Source organism: Corythoichthys intestinalis, chromosome 21 (genome assembly GCF_030265065.1).
Source record: "Corythoichthys intestinalis isolate RoL2023-P3 chromosome 21, ASM3026506v1, whole genome shotgun sequence".
NCBI classification, from domain to species: domain Eukaryota; kingdom Metazoa; phylum Chordata; class Actinopteri; order Syngnathiformes; family Syngnathidae; genus Corythoichthys; species Corythoichthys intestinalis.
Genome location: NC_080415.1, coordinates 37317777 through 37333634, shown reverse-complemented (window position 1 = coordinate 37333634; position 15858 = coordinate 37317777). Strand labels below are relative to the sequence as shown.

The 15858-nt window shown below is 41.4% G+C and overlaps 1 protein-coding gene across 1 annotated transcript; it reads right to left on the bottom strand.

Annotated features, from left to right (window-relative positions):
* Positions 1-911: 911 nt before the first annotated feature.
* On the bottom strand, positions 912-15575 carry aco2 (aconitase 2, mitochondrial). The gene is made up of 17 exons (XM_057826773.1): positions 15500-15575; positions 14399-14541; positions 12133-12391; positions 11969-12061; positions 10151-10309; positions 9912-10062; positions 9551-9655; positions 9359-9450; positions 7685-7790; positions 7445-7602; positions 7300-7373; positions 7117-7228; positions 4930-5208; positions 4676-4867; positions 4459-4591; positions 4260-4381; positions 912-2266 (listed from the first exon to the last, which is right to left on the bottom strand). The coding sequence occupies exons 1-17, from the start codon at positions 15533-15535 to the stop codon at positions 2132-2134; spliced, it is 2349 nt and encodes a 782-aa protein (XP_057682756.1). The 5' UTR covers positions 15536-15575; the 3' UTR covers positions 912-2131.
* Between the last annotated feature and the right edge of the window lie 283 nt (positions 15576-15858).

Genomic DNA, 15858 nt, shown 5'->3' with positions numbered 1-15858 from the left:
AGAACACAGTCCCCACAGTCAAACATGGCGGAGGTTCCCTGATGTTTTTAGGTTGCTTTGCTGCCTCCAGCACTGGACTGCTGGACCGTGTGCATGGCGTCATAAAGTCTGAAGACTACCAACCTATGTACCAACAAATTTTGTAGCATAATGTAAGACCCAGTGTGAGAAAGCTGGGTGTCCCTCAGAGGTCATGGGTCTTCCAGCAGGACAATGACCCAAAACACACATCAAAAAGCACTAGAAAAAGGTTTGAGAGAAAGCACTGGAGACTTCTAAAGTGGCCAGCAATGAGTCCAGATCTGAATCCAATAGAACACCTGTGGATAGATCTAAAAATGGCAGTTTGGAGAAGGCACCCTTCAAATCCCAGAGTCCTAGACCAAAGGAAGCATTGTCTAAAATTCCAGCAGAGCATTGTTAGAAACTCATTGATGGATATCGGAAGCGGTTGTTCGCAGTTATTTTGTCTAAAGGTTGTGCTAACAAGTATAGGCTGAGGGTGCCAATACTTTTGTTCGGCCCATTTTTGGAGTTGTGTAAAATGATGGTGATTTTAAAAAAATTTTTCATTCTCTTTTTGTGTTTTTTCATTGCAGGCAAAATAAATGAAGATATTCCTACCAAAGCATTTGTAATTGCAATCATTTTCTGGGAGAAATCGAGCATTATCTGACAGAATTGCAGGGGTGCCAATACTTTTGGCCAGCACCGTATCTGTAGTTTTTTTCTCACGCCGGGATTCGTTTTTTTTTTTTTTTTTTTTTTAATTTCTTTGGCTTATTTTTCGGTTAAATCTCTCGTCAATTGCTTATGCTTCCTCCCAATTTTGCTTCTCAAGTCCTCAGACAGTTCTTTGGTTTTCTTTCTTTTCTCCATGCTCAACGTGGTACACACAAGGACACAGGACAGAGGTTGAGTCAACTTTAATCCATTGTAACTGGCTGCAAGTGTGATTTAGGTATTGCTTCCACCTGTTATGTGCCACATGTGAGTGACAGGTGCTGTTAATTACATAAATTAGAGAAGCGTCACATGATTTTTCAAGGGGCGCGAATGCCTTTGGCCCATTTTTTTTTCTGTAAAATGATCATGATTTCATTTTTTTTCATTCTGTTTTCTTTCATTGCAAGCAAAATAAATGAAGATATTACTACCAAAGCATTTGTAATTGCAATCATTTTCTGGGAGAAATCGAGCATTATCTGACAGAATTTCAGGGGTGCCAATACTTTTGGCCAGCAGTGTATATGCATCCAAGTAAAATAATTTCCTGTTGCCTAAAAAGGTAGCCAAAACAACCAAACCCATGAACACGAGATGAGATCTGTCCGTATTTATTCTATTACCGATCTTTGAGGAATAAAACATGAACACTTTACATAAAAATCAATCCCAGCCAGAGAGCAGATAATCATGACGTTTCACCGTAACCTCAATCCACGATTGTATTTTTTCCATTTCTTATGGATCGAAAGAAAATACTAACCTTCATTTGAGTTTTCTTTATACATACATACACAACTCAGGGGTAACAGAATGACATCAGCTTCCTAGTCCGCAGTAACCTTTTCATAATTGGGGGGAAAACGTCACCGTTATGTGAGCACAGAGCAAAAAAATATTGATGACGGAGCCTGGAAAATAATAAATACAGGAAAAGTACGACACTTTGAATTCAATGCTTAATTCAGTAAAACTGAATTAGACATCTAACTTGATCATTCAATGCTAGCCGTCCCACTTAGAAAGAGTTCGATTTAACCCTTTTTTGGTACAGATTGAAAACTAAGAAACAGAACTGGAACATAATAGAACAACAAACCCAAAAAGTTTGATATTTCTGGCGGGAAAATGCAAGTTTGGTTGAACAACAACCCCTGCAATAACGCTGTTAATCCATTCTGACCTGTTAACTATATTGAAAGATGTGCAATCAAATGAGTGTTTTTTTTTTCCGGAGAAATGTGAAATTGCAGGACTTGTAGTGCCACGTATGACAGGAGTAGAAACATAACCGCGGAGCGTTTGCTTGTTTGATTGGACGCGAGTGTGACGTGGCCACCTGCCACTTGAGTCTGACGCAGATTACGAAACAATCTTGACATATTTCTTGCCGGCTTTTTCTCTCTCAGTGTTGAAGCTCCTTCATCCTGTTGAGAGCGGAACCGGCCTTGAACCATTCGATCTGCGTTTCGTTGAAGCTGTGGTTGAGTTCCAAGACGTCTTCGGAGCCGTCGCTGTGCTTGACCACGGCGCTCAAAGGCTAAGCGCGGAGTGAAAACCAATGAGTTTAATTACTTGTAGACGTCCAATCTATTTGAAGTGGGAGGCTGCCATCTCACACTTCAAATGGATTGGATGTTTAGTCAAAAATGAATTCAATAAAAGAAATAAATTTAAAATAAATTGTAAATTTTTTGTACATCGTATTATGTACTTGTACAACCTGTATCTTTAGGTGGCAAATTTACTGTATTTTCTGGACTAAGAAGCAAACATTTTCCATAGTTTGGCTGGGCCAGCGACTTAACAATACAATTAAATCAATATATTTTGTAAATAAAATATTGAGAAAAACTTCATCCCTTTATTTTTGTTGCCAATTTAACTCACAAACACCATCTTACCATGTGACGTTATAGGTTTGAAGCAAGCCGCAACCATGGATAATAGACGTGAAATTAAATTGGCCGTGCCAGACGCAACTATAACCATTATAATCTCAATATTTTTTAACAAAATGTTTTCACACTGTCTTATAATGTCAAATACCTAAGGCCAAGCTATATGGCCATCGCTAACTAGCTAGAATTCCTGGAAATTGTTTTGTATTTATCACATGCTACTGCAAACAATGTTTAATTGTTTTTTATTCATTTGTAAACAGAAAAAAAGATTGATAAGACATAATCAACATAATCTCTATTTTTTTTTAATAAAATGTTTTCACATTGGTCTTATACATGTAAAATATCAAGGTCAAGCTATTTAAGGCTAGCGCGAGCTAGCTATAATTCCTGGAAATGGTTAGCAGTAGCATGTGATAAATAGAAAACAATTTATCGAAATGGATAAAAAGGTTTGACAAAATTATCATAATCTTTGTTTTATTAAATAAAATGTTTTCACACTGTTATTGTAAATGTCAAATGTCTAGGGCAAGCTATTTATGACTAGCGCTAGCTAGCTATAATTCCACGGAATTCTTTGAAGTAGCGTTATAAACGAAAAAAGGTTGATAAAATATAATCATCATAATCTCCAGTTTTTTAATAAAGTTTTTTTCACACTGTTGTTATAAATGTCAAATATCTAGGCCAAGCTATGTATGGCTAGCGCTAGCTAGCTATAATTCCAGGGAATTGTTAGCAGTGGCATGTGATAAACAGAAAACAAAATTGTATCTGTAAATAGAAAAAAGGTTGATAAGATATCATCATCATAATCCTTTTTTTTTTAAATAAAATGTTTTCACACTGTTATAAATATCAAATATCTTGGCCAAGCTAGCGCTAGCTAGCTATAATTTCCTGGAATTGTGATAGATTTAGTTAAACATTGTTTTCATCTGTAAACATAAAAAAGGTTGAAAAGCATTCCCTAAGATACAACAAACTATTTCAATATGCCATATTTGATCATATCGCAATATGCTACACGCTGCATTTTAGGCATTAGCACAATTAGCAGTAGCGTGTGATAAATAGAAAGCAATGTTTAACTAATTCAGTTTTTTATTCATCTAAAAACCGAAAAAAGGTTGACAAGTTATAATAATCATATCTTTTTTTGATAAAATTGTTTCTCACTGTTGCTATGTATGTGAAATACTTAAGGTTAAGCTATATGGCTGTTGCTAGCTAGCTATAATTCCTGGAAATTGTGAGAAATAGAATTAGTTAAACAATGTGTTCTCTTTTTCAATCATGTGTAAACATTAAAATAAGGTTGGGAAGCACTCCCTAACATATCACAAATTGTATTTCAAAATGCCTTTGCCATATTAGATCATATCACAATATGCTACATATCGCATTAAGGTGCTAGGGCAGTTAACCAGTTGTTCTGATGGCCAAGTTGTGTTGTATTTTAGCTAAATTTATCCGAGTAACCCCAAATACATTACATTAACAGATGTCAATTTAGCCTGTTCTCCTTTTTATTGTTATTACTATATAGAATAATGTTTCTTCTTCTCCAAAAAATAAAAAATAAAATAAAATAAAATAAAAAACCTCAAATGACGCTACCCTTACCTTTCCGGGAGTAAAGGTTTCAAGTCCTTTAATGGAGATCTTGTCATCGGGGCAGATTTTGTCATAGTCTGACGGGTTGGTGAAGGTCAAAGGCAGCAGGCCCTGTTTCTTAAGGTTAGTTTCTAAAAAAAGGGACGCAAAATGTCAGCCGTGCAACGTGATGGAACAGATCAATAAGCATCACGTGGCGTTGCCCTACCGTGGATTCTAGCGAAGCTCTTCACGATAATGGCTCTTCCTCCGAGATGTCTGGGTTCCAGAGCGGCGTGCTCCCTGCTGGAACCTTCGCCGTAGTTGTCGTCTCCCACCACGACCCACGACACGCTGTTGGCCTGCACGCAACACGGAGATCATGTTATTTGTTGGCTGCAATGAACGGCGCTAGACATTCAATTCAATTTCTTTGCCAAATTGACCTTGTAGTGACGCGCCACGTCCGGGACGCCGCCGTACTCCCCCGTCAAGTGGTTCTTAATGGAGTTGATGGCGTCGTTCTCGCTGTTGACGGCGCCGATGAGCATGTTGTTGGAGATGTTGTCCAGATGGCCTCGGAATTTCAGCCAAGGACCGGCAGCACTGATGTGATCTGTAGTGCACTTGCCCTTCACCTGGATACATAAGGAGACCATTTTTAACGAAGGAACCGAGGCGGTGGCGGACCTTTTCTGACCTTGATAAGAACCCTCAGGTCCTCCAGGTCTTTGCCGCTCCACTTGTCGAAGGGCTCCAGCAACTGTAGTCTGTTGCTCTGAGGGCTGACGTCCACCTTGAGGCCGGTTCCGTCAGCGGGCGGGTGCTGGTAGGTGTCCTGACCCGGGTCAAAATCTCGGGCCGGGAGCTCGTCTCCGTTCGGGGGATCCAGCTTGAATTTCTCGCCGTTGGGGGCCGTCAGGAAGTCTGTCTCTGGGTTGAAGTTGAGCGTTCCGGCGATGGCCAAGGCGGTGACGATCTATGAGAAATGGCATTAAAAAAAATTGGTAAAATGTGGCAGTCGTTCAGAATTCTTGAAAAAGAGTGTTTTTTGCTACATATTCATTAAGGGGAACCTCGGATTCAAAGACTTGTAGGCTATAATAAGCCACAATTGTTCTCTTTTACTAAAATATGTTATTAGAAACACATATACATTACCATTGATTTAAAAATCTAAAATATTTAGTACATCTTTTGACCTACGGAGGGCGCCATGTTTTACGCGCGCAATGCACAGTGGGGGTGATGACGCGGTTGGCCTGGAATGGGAGAATAGCTGTGCTAACTAGCAAGCGAAGCTAGTATGACGAGTGGCATGATTTTTTCACTTTCTACTGCTGGTCAGATTGTTTAGTTACAGAGATGTGGGATGAGTTCCCAACGTCGTACCTGCATCCAATACCAGCTCATCAGCAGTGTCTTTAAACCGATCCTAGGCGGCTTGCCGAGATATTGACTTGGTGCTTTTTGACAGTTTCAACATCCTTTCGTTGCTAGTTGCATCATTTACGTTCGTCTGCCTTGCACTGCGGTTTTCCGTTTTTTTTTGTTTTTTGTTTTAATTGATCCCGACCTACTGTCACGTACCCTTTTTGTGTCTCCCTTTTTGCGGTTGGGTGTCTTTTTTTTTGTGGTCAATAAACCCTGTTACGCAATTCCTATGTTTTTGTTGTCTGCTTGCTGTTTGAATTGAGCAGCATTTTTTAATTCCGTGGTCATGCCAGCCGCACTTTCTTTTCAGCTGTGTTTCCTTTTCAGGTTTTACCGCACAGACAGATAACGGTCGCGGTATGCTTTATGAAAAATCCTGACTAACGTCACGTATACTAGTAGCATAGTCCTGTGGTCTATGCGTTCGTTTGTTGCACGGGAAACGCAGGTTCGAATCCCGCTGGAGACTTTCGTTTAATTTATTTTGCTGCTCGTTTTGTGAAATGGCGGCAGTGATGTTCTACTGATCACTTGTCGGCTCGGGTCCAAATTGAAATGGCAGAACCGACGACATGTTTATGTAGCTAATGAGTGACACTGTGGAAGTACGGCAGCGCTGCCCAGTGACGTCATTGCCTTGCGTCGTCAACAACAATGGCGAACAACTCATTTTTGAAATTTTATAAAAACAAAAACATTAAGAGGGGTTTGAATGCCAAATTAATATAACTCATACTAACATTTATCTTTTAGGAACTACAAGTCTTTCTGTCAGTGTTTCCCTTTAATAACACTTGTTCTCACTTAATTTTGGGGTGCTAAATCCAAATCTGTCATAATTTTTTCTGTGAACTCAAGACCTCTGTGAAGTTGGCCCCCATCAGACGTAAATTTAGATAAAAATGATGTCAATCGTTTGTGTTATGTTTGTGCTGCTATCGTTTTATAGATATCGAGATATTCATTTTGAGTGATGACGTCACTCTGTGTCCAACACCCGTGGCTGACGGAACTACCAACTCTCTCAATAACTGAGGGGTGTCCCAACAACTAGCGCAAACGTAGCACAAACAAATGGTACCCTGTTGGGGGAGGCGCAGCACATCACATGAGTGACACGACCAAACACTGCTAAGATGCGTGCTAACTACACATACGATAAGAAAATATCACACATTGTGAACCTATGATGGAAACTATGGCGAATTTTCATCTCGTCAGACGACAACTGGCATCCGTCTCGTTATGCATCTCGTTATGTTTTAGTCTTCCAAGACACATTTTTAGCCAGTCATCGTGACATCATCGCCATGAAATAACTGTTCATTGACGAAATATTTTTTGCTATCGTCATCAATGACGAAAATAGCAATTTGGCAACAATTTGACCACAAAACTACTTTCTTGCAGGAAATTTGATCAGAACATACAGATTAGCTTTGAGTGGCTTTACCTCAGGGGACGTGACAAAGGCGTGCGTCGCAGGGTTAGCGTCGTTCCTGGCTGTGAAGTTTCTATTGAAGGAGGTGACGATGGTGTTCTTCTCGCCTTTCTTCACGTCTCGTCTTAATACAAACAAAGCGTGAGTGTCGGAAGAACCCTGTAAGAACCTTTTACAGACGGGACTGCGTCCAACCTGTCCCACTGTCCGATGCAAGGTCCACAAGCGTTGGCCAGGACGACACCTCCCACGTCACCGAGGATCTTTGACTAGATGACGAAATAATGTAAAATTTGAATCTTACCCGTATGAAAGTGATTCTTTTGGTAGCATAACTCACATAGCCATCTCTTTCAATAGTGGCGCGAATCTGCTCTGAGCCAGGAGTGACTGTGAACTGAGCTTTGCATTTCAGGCCTTTGTCCAACGCCTGCTTTGCCACGGAGGCGGCTCGGCCCATGTCCTCATAGCTGGAGTTGGTGCAGCTCCCAATCAGACCTGATATAAACAAAGAAACGTGAGTAAGTACCATTTTTGAGGCGGGAGTTTGAAGTTTGATGAAGCAGATTAAAGGACTCACCAACTTTAACCTCCAGAGGCCAGCCGTTCTTCTGAGCCACAGAACCCACGTCGGATACTGGGTGAGCAAGGTCAGGGGTGAATGGACCATTGATGTGAGGCTTCAGCTGAGAAAGAAATACATTGGGACATTTACATTTTAGGGCAGGGATCAGAATCCTATGTCTTGCGAGCCAACCTGTAATCTTAACTGAGGAACAGGATGGCTCGCTTAACATGACGAGCTGTGATGAGCCGAAGGTGCATTCACACATTGATCTTGGACACTTCAAACGTCAATAAGCTTCAATTCAGTGTCCCATTGGTTGTCCTCCCAGGACGGATTGCGCGGAGATGACAGAGCTCGCCTCGCATGTCAAGTCTCCGCTTAGCCAGCAGCTAACGGCATACAGCGTAGATCTAGCACCGTACAGTACATGAGGCTAAACATATCGATCACATGTTTACAGACTCACAAACTACGCCACTTGACCTGCAAATACACCAGAAATTCCCTCTTGGCAAGTTTATTGGCATTCTATTCTCTTTCATTATTTTAGCTCATACCCAGCCTAAAATGAAATTCAATCATGTCTTCTCAGTTCATCTTGTAACTTTAGCTCAAAGAACAAAGAAAGTGCGCTCGATGTGTTTACCCTTGTGTACCAGACCGTGCCCGCACGCGGGGTACCAGACCGCCCGTGCCCGCGCGCGGGGTACCAGACCATTCGCGCGCTAGGTACCAGACCGTGCCCGCGCGCAGCGTACCAGACCGTGTCCGCGCGCAGGGTACCAGACCGTGCCCGCGCACAGGGTACCAGCCCATTCGCGCACAGGGTACCAGCCTATTCGCGCACAGGGTGCCAGCCCGTGCCCACGCAGAGTACCAACCCGTGCCCACGCAGAGTACCAGACCGTGCCCGCACGCAGGGTACCAGCCCATTCGCGCACAGGGTGCCAGACCGTGCCCGCGCAGAGTACCAGACCGTGCCCGCGCGCAGGGTACTAGCCCATTCGTGCACAGGGTGCCAGACCGTGCCCGCGCGCAGGGTACTAGCCCATTTGCGCACAGGGTGCCAGACCGTGCCCGCGCAGAGTACGAGACCGTGCGCACAGAGTACTAACCTGTGGGATGCACACGGAGTACTATCCCGTGCGCACGGAGTACTAGCCAATTAGCACAAAGTACTAGGTCTGTGTGCACAAAGTACTAGGTCTGTGTGCACAAAGTACTAGCCCGTGCGCACAAAGTACTAGCCCGTGCGCACAAAGTACTACCTTGTCTGCATGTAAAATTTGCGCAGTTAATTTTCTTTCATTCATGTCATGGCTCTTTTCAACCTTGAACAGTAGGAGCGAAATTTTTAAAAATAAAAAAAGCATGTGGAACTGTGTAAAAAGTCAACAGGAAATCTCAAAGTGTCCTCACAATGATATTTAAGGTAACAGGGGTCAATCCTGTAGTATCTTTCCCTGTTTACGAACATAATTGATGGAATCATTCAGGCAAAGTCACAGGTTGTACTGATCAATAAACAGTTGGGGGAAAAAAATGTTTAGCCATCAAAAGTTCAAAGAAAAGGAAAATGCTGTACTGTGAAATGAATCCATCCCACTTCGTGTTATCTGGTGATGGATTTTACTTCAAATATGACAGATGAGAAATGAAGTGGCACCATAAAAATGGGGGACTGACCTCATCCAGATTGATCTCAATGACCTGGTCGTACTCGCAGCCTTTATCCGGCACCAGCAGATGTGAGTATTCATTAGCCAGAGCAGCGATCTCTAAAGGGAAATGTGATTAAATATCAATAGTTCATCTCGAGTCTGACACCAAAAACTGAATGTTAGTCATTGCTACTTTTCTAAATTCAAAGCTACTTACGTTCACGTCCGGTCTTCTCCAGATAGGTCTTCATACGGTGGTTAAAAGGAAACACTGAAGTTGTTGCGCCGATTTCTGCGCCCATGTTGCAAATGGTGGCCATTCCTGTTGACAAGAAACATGAATAATTTCATTAAGTATACTGTAATTTAACTGTACTGCACTGAGAAATGAAATTTGTTCTTCTGGTGAAGATGCCCCCTCTCGCCAATGGATTTATCGCTAGTAGATGACCAATCCATTTAAATATAATAATAATAATAACGTTGTATTAGTAATGTATTGGCATCGGTTGTCTTATGACAGTCCTATGAAGCCACTGTTAAATAATGTGTTACATATTTTATTTTTTTGGACGTACCAGTGCAAGAAATGGAGTCGACACCCGGTCCATGGTACTCTACTATAGCTCCAGTGCCACCTTTCACCGTCAGAATGCCAGCCACCTTCAGAATGACATCTTTCGGGGACGTCCAGCCCGAGAGGGACCCTGTCAGTCTCACCCCGATCACCTACAAAGAATCGATGAATAGTGCTAAGAAGAGCGGTATAAGAACTGCAACTTCAAAAGGCTATTTTTGTAGAATCCCTTTTGCTAACCTTGGGACATTTGAGCTCCCAGGGGATCCCCGCCATGACGTCCACAGCGTCTGCGCCTCCCACGCCGATGCAGATGGCGCCGAGTCCGCCACCGTTGGGTGTGTGCGAATCTGTGCCGATGAGCATCACGCCCGGATAGGCGTAGTTCTCCAGGATGATCTGAATGGACAAAATATCAGAGTTAAACTGCAGTCAAATTGAGGCTTAAAGTGGGGCAAATAAGTATTTAGTCAACCACCAATTGTGCAAGTTCTCCAACTTGAAAAGATTAGAGAGGCCTGTAATTGTCAACATGGGTAAACCTCAACCATGAGAGACAGAATGTGGAAAAAAAACAGAAAATCACATTGTTTGATTTTTAAAGATTTCCAAATTACAGTGGAAAATAAGTATTTGGTCACCTAAAAACAAGCAAGATTTCTGGCTGTCAAAGAGGTCTAACTTCTTCTAACGAGGCTCCAATCGTTACCCGTATTAATGGCACCTGTTTTAACTCATTATCGGTATAAAAGACACCTGTCCACAATCTGAGTCAGTCACACTCCAAACTCCACTACGGCCAAGACCAAAGAGCTGTCGAAGGACACCAGAGACAAAATTGTAGACCTGCACCAGGCTGGGAAGACTGAATCTGCAATAGGTAAAACGCTTGGTGTAAAGAAATCAACTGTGGGAGCAATTATTAGAAAATGGAAGACATAAAAGAACACTGATAATCTCCCTCGATCTGGGGCTCCATGCAAGATCTCACCCCGTGGCGTCAAAATGATAACAAGAACGGTGAGCAAAAATCCCAGAATCACACGGGGGGGGACCTAGTGAATGACCCACAGAAAGTTGGGACCACAGTAACAAAGGCTACTATCAGTAACACAATGCGCTGCCAGGGACTCAAATCCTGCACTGCCAGACGTGTCCCCCTGCTGAAGAAAGTACATGTCCAGGCCCGTATGCGGTTCGCTAGAGAGCATTTGGATGATCCAGAAGAGGACTGGGAGAATGTGTTACGGTCAGATGAAACCAAAATACAACTTTTTGGTAGAAACACAAGTTCTCGTGTTTGGATGAGAAAGATTACTGAATTGCATCCGAAGAACACCATACCCACTGTGAAGCATGGGCGTGGAAACATCATGCTTTGGGGCTGTTTTTCTGCAAAGGGACCAGGATGACTGATCTGTGTAAAGGAAAGAATGAATGGAGCCATGTATCAAGAGCTTTTGAGTGAAAATCTCCTTGCATCAGCAAGGGCATTGAAGATGAGACGTGGCTGGGTCTTTCAGCATGACAATGATCCCAAACACACAGCCAGGGCAACAAAGGAGTGGCTTCGTAAGAAGCATTTCAAGGTCCTGGAGTGGCCTAGCCAGTCTCCAGATCTCAACCCCATAGAAAATCTGTGGAGGGAGTTGAAAGTCCGTATTGCCCAAGACAGCCCCAAAACATCACTGTTTTAGAGGAGATCTGCATGGAGGAATGGGCCAAAATACCATCAACGGTGTGTGAAAAGCTTGTGAAGAGTTACAGAAAACGTTTGGCCTTCGTTATTGCCAACAAAGGGTACATCATAAAGTATTGAGCTGAACTTTTGGTTTTGACCAAATGCTTTTTTCCCCCCACCATGATTTGCAAATAAATTCTTTAAAAATCAAACAATGTGATTTTCTGTTTTTTTCCCCACATTCTGTCTCTCATGGTTGAGGTTTACCCATGTTGACAATTACAGGCCTCTCTAATATTTTCAAGTGGAACTTGAACTTGCACAATTAGTGGTTGAATAAATACTTATTTGCCCCACTGTATGTCCTAGTTCTTTACCTGATGGATGATGCCAGAACCGGGTTTCCAGAAACCAACTCCGTATTTTGCACCAGCACTTGCCAGGAAGTTGTAGACCTCTTGGTTGACTTCCTAGTTTGACATAAGTACTCATGATGCTTTTCTTTCTTTAAACTTTTTCCACGACCTGAGCAAAAACTGACCTTCGCCCTGGCCAAGTCCTGATCCCCGCCGATCTGGGCTTCGATCAGGTGGTCACAATGGATAGTGGAGGGAACGGCCACCTGTGGCAGACCACTGCTGATGAACTGCAGCATGGCCATCTGCGCGGTGGCGTCCTGCATGGCCACGCGGTCGGGACGAAGGCGCAGGTAGGTGCGCCCGCGGTCGATCTCTTGGTTGTGGGGGTCATCCAGATGGCCGTATACGATCTTTTCTGACAAGGTGAGAGGTCGATTGAGCCTGGGGAAAACAAATGTGAAAGGTTGTTATTTGTAGCGTCCCATGTTTGTCGCCAATTTCCTCCCATATTTAACATCCGATTCACACTATTTCAGTGCAGCAACTATGAATCAATTAACTGGAGTAATTTGATTTGGAAAAAAGCTTTGCTGCTTCGAGGATTAGTTTAATTAGAGTGCTGTTGTAATGGTTTGTTTTGAAAGTGTTTGCATTCAGTTTTATTGATTTGGGTGGATACACTGCCCACTAGTGGCAACAGTGAATATGACTTAACATGGCTGAATCCAGCTGCTCCCTGTTAAGACCAACATAAGATTATTTTTTTTAATGCATTTGAAATTGAATTTATAGGTATACTTAGCTGTTTTTTGTGGAAATGTTTTTGAACGATTTGTTAAGTTTTTTTTGTTTGTTTTATTTTTGACAATACTCTTAGCATTTTATAGCATTTAAGCTAACGGAATTTTGCTCTACAAATTAGCCAGTGTTTCTTATGTTGTACTTAGATCCTCATTCATTTTTTATACCGTTTGAGGCTGAGCTCAGGTATTTTCAATTATTTGTATTTATTGCTCCTGTGAAATGAAAATGCAATTCTGCATAGTTTGAAGAAACACTAGGGAGTTTTATATTGCATTCGCATTTAATGCTCTTTTGAAAGTGCAATCCTAGCAAGCCTTTGTTTTTACATCTACTAAAATTTATTCTGCAACACATTAAAATGTTCCTAATCGGATGACTCAATTATTTGAACTAACTAATTAATAGATTAATCGATTATTTAAATTATCTGTAGATGCTACACTGTTCAAACTCCAAGATGTTCCAAAAATTCCCAAATTCAATTTTTGGACAAAAAAAAATATCTTTCATTTCCAATGGCATCTTCAATGTAACGCATTGGCATTACTCATTAAAATTACATTGTCACTCATTGACAGCAACTTATTCACTCCTATAACTTTACCCACAAAAAAACTCCATTGAAGAACCTATCAAAAAATCTGTCAGTGGTCAGTATTTTTCACCCCCCCCCCCCCCCCCCCTAAAAAAAACCCTACGGGAAATGACCCGAAATGGCCCTAAACTCAACAGTCAAAAATTGCTGGTGGTTATTATTTTTCACCAAAAACAAGATCAATAGTAAGGGACCTGGAAATACCCCCAACATAACTATCAGTGAACCAAAAATCAATATGAAGTGAGATGGAAATGCCCCAAAATCAACAAAAACAACTCGGAATGCCACAAAATCACTAAATTCAACATTGCCCCATATCATTCTATGAGCTTGCAGTATACCGACCAGCCGGAAAGCATTCACACTAAGGCTGCAACAACTAATCGATTTATGAATTAGTTGCCAATGAATTTGATAACAGATTTTTGCCAACAGCTATGTATAGTCTCGTTTGGGTCTTTGTGTGTAATGTGAGGCTCTGCGTGCGTGATAGAGGATTAGAGCAAGAGAGAGAGTTCACTGCTAGTCTGCTCCACTCAGGTTGGGTTGCTGAATCAATAACTTTACGAAGTGTCGAGAGTCAGATTGTCTTATGTGTTGTTAGAGCCAGTGTCCCTCCGTCAGAGGTTATTAAATGAAGCCAGTTGTAATGTTTGTATTCTTTGTTGATGATACGTTACTACTTAGCACGGAGCGCTAAGCTAGTTAGCAACTATGCAAAAAAAAAAAAAACATATTAGCGCTTCAGTTATTGTTAGATAGTAAAGTTGTCACTTTTTTATAACTAAACCACACACATAAACCATTCATATAACAGTCTCAACACAAACTCTCATTGAAATTGTAAATTGTCATACAAATGCTTTGAAATTGGATTTGGATTGTATTTATGAACAATTGTTTGATAAAGAAAACCAATTCATTACAGTTGTTTGTGGTAAATTTGACTAGGCAGGGGTTTACTGTACAAAACGGTGTTTAGCGGCAAGCAAACATGATGCTAGCAGGTAGTGATATGTTTGAGCGAAAGGCAGGCAGACTCCAACCTCTTTTGCACGATGTCAATATTGGACTGGAGCTTCTCGTAGCTGACGAAGGAGGTGGGCTCGAATCGGCTCATGGACACTTGCGCCTTGGCTCTGTAGGCGGCCGCAACGTGCAGACGCCGTGCGCCATGGCCAAGAGCGAGCTGAGGACAACAGTAAAGACATTCACACACGGTCAGTAAAAATAGTTTAATTACAGCACAGGTATAAAAGGTGACTCAAAAATAGCTAAATTTAAAAAAATAAAAAGCATTTTCACTTTTTATCACAGAGGGGGAAACAATACACCGTAGGGATGCTTTAAATATAGTTAAAAGAAAAAAAAAATACAGCAATCAGAGGTTTGTCTTCTTTTCAGAGTTGTCCTAAATGTCCTTGTGTATTTTCGATTTATGAGACAAGCATTGTTCTAATTGTTTTCATGTGAAAAGGCATTAACAATACCACCTGTTACCCACAAATCAAACAGATGGATCTTTCATCTTCAAAAGGCCAAATATAACTATACAAGCAGCAAAATTAAAGCTCCATTTGTAGCATGTGTGGAATTTGTGTGATTATTGAGGTATAATAAATTGTATTTTTCAAGAACCTGTTGGAAATAAGCTTTTCTGAAAGTAATAAATACACTATAATCTGTCCAAATTAGCGGTAGCAATTGTATAGCGTGCACATTTCAAGAAAAGCTTATTAGTTTTAAAAAAGTTGTTTAACCGTTGAAGTCAGTCAATCTGTTCTCCTATAGACGTCTAACCTTGGTTAACCTTGTCATATAAAATCCAACTCTCCATACTAGATCAGATACAATTTAAAATATTTCAAGATTTGACACACTGCTAAATTTCCTCTTCAAAAATGTGTGTTTGGTATATGTTTTTTAAAAGTCGCCGCAATGCAAGCTGATGTCCTCTGAAAGCTCACGTAGGGACACGGTGACCCGGCTAGTTAGCAACCCGGTCGCTATTTCTCTGCACGTCGAGCCAGAATGATGCGTTTTATTCTCTCGGAGGTGCAATAATAGAGGGCAGCAGTGCAAGACATCAAAATGACAATCGTCATATACGCGGTAGCAGAACTAAAACAAGCGAATATGTCTCATACCTGAAGCCGCGCGACGGTGAGACAGTAAGTTGCCATTTTGTTCACTGACAAAGATGTGGCGACTGTTAGTGACGTCACCGATTTTGTACAGCGAAAGTTGCAGGTCCTTTAAGGACGATATGTCAGTGTTTTAAGTTTCATTCTTAATTAATGTTTACTGTCATCATACGTGATTTATTACAATTTTATTATTATGTTTTGACAATCAAACGATTTAACGCGTTTGAATTATCTAGCTATCTTGCTTGAAACTAATTAAAAATGTAGTACCGTCGTATGTAGCTGAAAGGATATTATGAATACTTGTACTATTAGTTTTGGCTAAATTACATTGTTTATCTCAGTCAAAACAACTATTA